This window comes from Anopheles bellator, chromosome 1 (genome assembly GCF_943735745.2).
Source record: "Anopheles bellator chromosome 1, idAnoBellAS_SP24_06.2, whole genome shotgun sequence".
Taxonomy (NCBI): domain Eukaryota; kingdom Metazoa; phylum Arthropoda; class Insecta; order Diptera; family Culicidae; genus Anopheles; species Anopheles bellator.
In genome coordinates, this window is record NC_071285.1 from 5143348 (window position 1) to 5147587 (window position 4240).

At 53.8% G+C, this 4240-nt stretch overlaps 1 protein-coding gene across 1 annotated transcript; it reads right to left on the bottom strand.

Annotated features, from left to right (window-relative positions):
- Window positions 1-263: 263 nt before the first annotated feature.
- Window positions 264-3627, bottom strand: LOC131206210 (lipase maturation factor 2-like). The gene is made up of 3 exons (XM_058198672.1): window positions 3156-3627; window positions 1301-2367; window positions 264-1234 (listed from the first exon to the last, which is right to left on the bottom strand). Exons 1-3 carry the CDS (start codon window positions 3298-3300, stop codon window positions 404-406), a joined length of 2043 nt encoding a protein of 680 aa, XP_058054655.1. The 5' UTR covers window positions 3301-3627; the 3' UTR covers window positions 264-403.
- Between the last annotated feature and the right edge of the window lie 613 nt (window positions 3628-4240).

A 4240-nucleotide genomic window follows, 5' to 3' on the forward strand; every position in this document is an offset into this window, starting at 1 on the left:
TAAAAGGGTTTCTACACTTTTTGCGACCCCGTGACCCCCAACGATGCATCCACCCGATTGGTGGTGGGGCGAAGTCTTGTACCCTTTTTCTAATGGCCCCGACTACATAGATTGGCATCGGGCCGCTCCGGATGGGATAGGTCGAAAATAGTTCCGCCCGAACGATGTCCACGCCGGATGAAAAATGCAACACTGTTGCCCAGGTTCCCAGGTTCGACGAAAGCGATGCGGTGGCCAAAGGTGCGATCTGAAAGTTAGTTCCAATTTTGTGTACTTTATTATCCATGGCGTGCCAGGGTTGGGTGCCGTTGCTGTGCGATAGGATTCTTAGTTTGCGTTTTTGCGCTACAATTGACTACAATTGACACCGTGTTTGGCATGTGGCCCTCAGCTCTGTCTCTCTCTAGGATGCGGCGTGTTGCCGAGTCCGCGAAGCGACGCGCTCTTGTTGGGTCTGGGTGTAGATAAGCGCGGCAGCTGCCACGACCAGTCCCGTCACGAGATAGCTGCCCTCGATAGTGGCCACGAAGCGCCGGATGGCGTCCAGCAGCCAGCGCAGCAACCAGTTCCAGGACGACGCACCGTCGTCCGCCGTCGCTCGAAAGCCCATTTGTTTCAACTTGTCGCGCAGATGGGCATCGCCCAGTGAGAACACGCCGAAGTAATCCGCCAGGCGCTCGCGGGTCCAAAAGCCACCGGCCGCCGGGAACGTGGTGTACGAGAAGCGATACAGTGATGCTCGGATGAATCGGGGAGCCCTCGCCGGAACGTGTGCCCCGTCGAACAGCTCCAGTACCGGGCGTTGATGCTGCAGGAGACGCTGCACCATCGGGTAGAACCACCGCTGGGCATCGGTCTTCGAGCCGGCCGCATCGTAGAACTTAAAATCGAACCGCGGAAAGTACAGCCCGGCGTACGGTAGTGAAGCAGCCCGTTCCTGGGTCCACGGTTTGTAACGGAAGCCGTACTCTTGCCAGGTTCCGTTCACGTCGTTCGCGTACTCCAGCACGACCTCACGGCGCACCGGGCGCATCTTGGACAGGTGCTGGCCGTACTGGTTCACGACGTACAGACTGTGCAGCCCACCATACGCCCGTGTCATCGCTCGCGAAGAGATGGCCGTACTCGGTAGCAGCCGCGAGTGTGGCACGATCGACATGAAGAACACCGTGAACGCGACGATGGTGGCGATAAACAGGCCGACATTTTTCGTAAACTGACGCACGCCTTCGGCCTGCAGAGAGGGGAGAGACATGCCGATGAAAAATAACCGGCCAGCCTCCTCGCGTTCAGAACTCACCAAACTTCCAACGGTGTCCTGGAAGGAGAGCAGCCTCAGGAACTTCCGCACGAGCAGGGCAAACACCAGCAACGGAGCGGCGTGCACCATCGTTTGCATAATGTTCAAGTACTGGTCCCTCGAGAAGGCCGCCTTGAACGTAAGCTGACCGTCGGACGAAAATCCGACACCGAAGCAAATCCACGAGCCGACCACCATCAGGGCGCCAATTGCCCTAACGATGCGGCTACCGGTTCGTTCCGATGCGTCACTCGCCTCGGTTTGCTGGCGCGGACCCTGGCCGGACCCACGACCCCGCACTTTCGGCGGCTGCCGTTCCCCCGTCAACCGGAGCAGCAGTTTGTCGTCGTCATCGAGCAGGGTCACCAGGAGGGTTAGCACGAGCGGGGACAGGAATCCGTAATTGCCACACCCGATGATGTTCAGATGGAGAAAGGCGTGCCAAACGAAGGCAAACCGGCGGACGGTTCGATTGGGCGCGAAAAATAGCCACGGAACGACGAGCTCGCTCAGATACACGTAGATCGTGCTGAGCCGATGGAATGCGTCCGGCAGCTGGTACGTGTACCAGCTGTACGAGGTGGGCAGGGGCATCGTTTCGTAGTGGCGCTTCAAGCCGTCCAGTGACCACCACAGCGGACAGCCGCTAGCCAGCTTGACCGATCCCGAGGCGAACATGAACCGAAACACGAGCCACTTCAGCAGCAGGAGCGCAATGTCTTCGATCGGATTGCGACCGTCCGTTAGCCGAGCGGGGGCCAGCAGGATGCACAGGAAGCCGGCCTCGAGCAGCAGGTGATCGGCTTGCTGGCGGAAGGATTGCGAAATTTGCACGAGCGAGAAATACAGTGCCCACATCGCAATGAAGCTGACCAACCGGCAGTGGGCTCGGGACACCAGGCCCACGAATGCAATCGTGGCCCCCAGCAGACACAGCAAATCGATCGTCTCGTGGCTCGCGCCCAACCCGAGGAACGGGGCCAGCTGCAGAAGGCTCAATCGCTCCTTCAGCGTGCCGTTCTCCAGAATCCGATTCGCCGGCAGGATGCCGGCGTCTCCGTAGAGCCCTGTGGAGAATAGAATCAAATCAATTCACAACAAATAAACCCTGGCTGGTGTGCCAAAGGGCAGAACACATTAATCGCATTCGGTCGGAGGGGCCGCGGTCCGAGACCCGAGGTGTTTTAGAAATCGAGACCCGCCAAACGGGAATCGATTACAGAGTGTGTATCGTATCGAATGGGAGGATAATTTAATTACATCATTCGAGAACGTGATAGAGCCAGTGGCGGATTATGGCTCGGGGATCGAATTGCCGGTGAGGCGAGCGCGGTTCCGGCAACGCATCGTTGGGTTTTTTAAGGTACTTGTGTCACGTTTCTCAGGTCGTTCTAATTGCGAATGGGATTAACAGAGGTTAGTCGTCCCGGTGCGGGGAGTAATCAATATTGAAAGTTATTTTGTATTATGTAAACAATGCAAGGGACCGCGCAGCAATAAGAAAGTAATAAAAACTGTTTTGGACGCTTTCAAATGGAAAGAGTTTTGAGTTCATAAGTGAATGAAATTTTAAAAAAATAGGAAAAAAAATCGTAAAACCATCTGAACAATTCGACCATTTCTTTTCCCCACGCAAGGGTTAAAAGGGTAGCACCGCAATTTCACCACGGTAACTCATTGCAGCCATCACGTCAAAATCGCTTCGCGACTTGACGTTTGCACTCAGTCACTCAGCAGGCGACAACTCTCTTTTCGTTTTGTTGCTCTTTCTCTTTTGCTTATCCACCATGCCAATAAACCAGTTTTACCTGCCAGTAATCGATTTTTCCCTCCAAATTTTATGCGTTATTCCTACCTTCTGCCTGGCAATAAAAGCTAATAAATGCCATCAGGTAGACGGAACACACCGAACGGAGCACTAAATTCCGCACACGAGGAACATCTTCTGCGTCGTTATCCTGTTTCTTCACATCGTTTTTATCACTTCGGCTCTTTTCCATTTTGTTCGCAATGCTTTTGTCCGGCGGGACGAATTTAATTACGGTCGTTGCGGTTGTTCTACCAGTCCACGGGACATGCCCCCGATTTTGATTTGGCTTAGCAAAGATTGGCCGAACTATGGCCACGAATTTCGATGCGAGTTTATCGCGGTTGCAGCACAAGCATTCACCGCAATCAAAACAAACAACACACTCGGCGCGGCGCGGCGCGTTCTCTCGGAGAGCGACCGAAAACCTCGCGAGAACGGCAATGCAAAGAACGAATGAAAAAAAAAACAGAATATTCTGATTAACGAAGAAAACGCGAACAATTTACACAAGTCCCCTTCTGCTCCAAACTGCAGTCCAAACCGAAGTGATACGCGAATGATGGGGCTAATTCGATTTCATAAGCCTTGGCGCGCGTTCATTGATACGGGGAATCGGCAATCGGAACGAAAAATGATACCCACTTCGGCCGGCGTCGTAACGCGACCCGGCATCGCGCAGTGAACAAGAACAGAAATCCAAGCCTACTTCGCCATACTGCCCCGTGCTTTGGCAATAATTGCCGCCGTCCTTGAAGTGGTTTCCCCGTTATCTAATCGACCATGTACCGATGGCAGAGAGCCGGACGACGGACCGAATGCCGACATGATCGTACAGAAATCCATCGATGGTTTCCGTCAAGGCCGTGCGCACCAAAACCACATGCTCCGAGGCACTCGTCTGGAGCGTTCTTTCCCTCAATTATGCACGAAGAAGCTGAAATTCGGAAAAGTCAAAAAGCGGATTTTCGGAGATAACCTTTTCCCCCTCACAAAACAAAAACTACATTATGTTTCGTTGTGCTGTTCCGTGGAACAGCAAAATGCCGCCAGGGCTCTCTGGCGGCTACGTACACGCTTTTATTATCACGTAAAAGGTTGCGACATGGTTTCTGGGTGGCACATAATTAAAT

Excerpts from the sequence above, each read along its gene's own strand:
- LOC131206210 (XM_058198672.1), bottom strand. The coding sequence starts at position 3,300 with ATGGAAAAGAGCCGAAGTGATAAAAACGATGTGAAGAAACAGGATAAC. Across the intron at positions 2,368-3,155 it reads CTTTTATTGCCAGGCAGAAG|GGCTCTACGGAGACGCCGGC; the intron begins GTAGGAATAACG and ends TATTCTCCACAG. Across the intron at positions 1,235-1,300 it reads AGGACACCGTTGGAAGTTTG|GCCGAAGGCGTGCGTCAGTT; the intron begins GTGAGTTCTGAA and ends CCCTCTCTGCAG.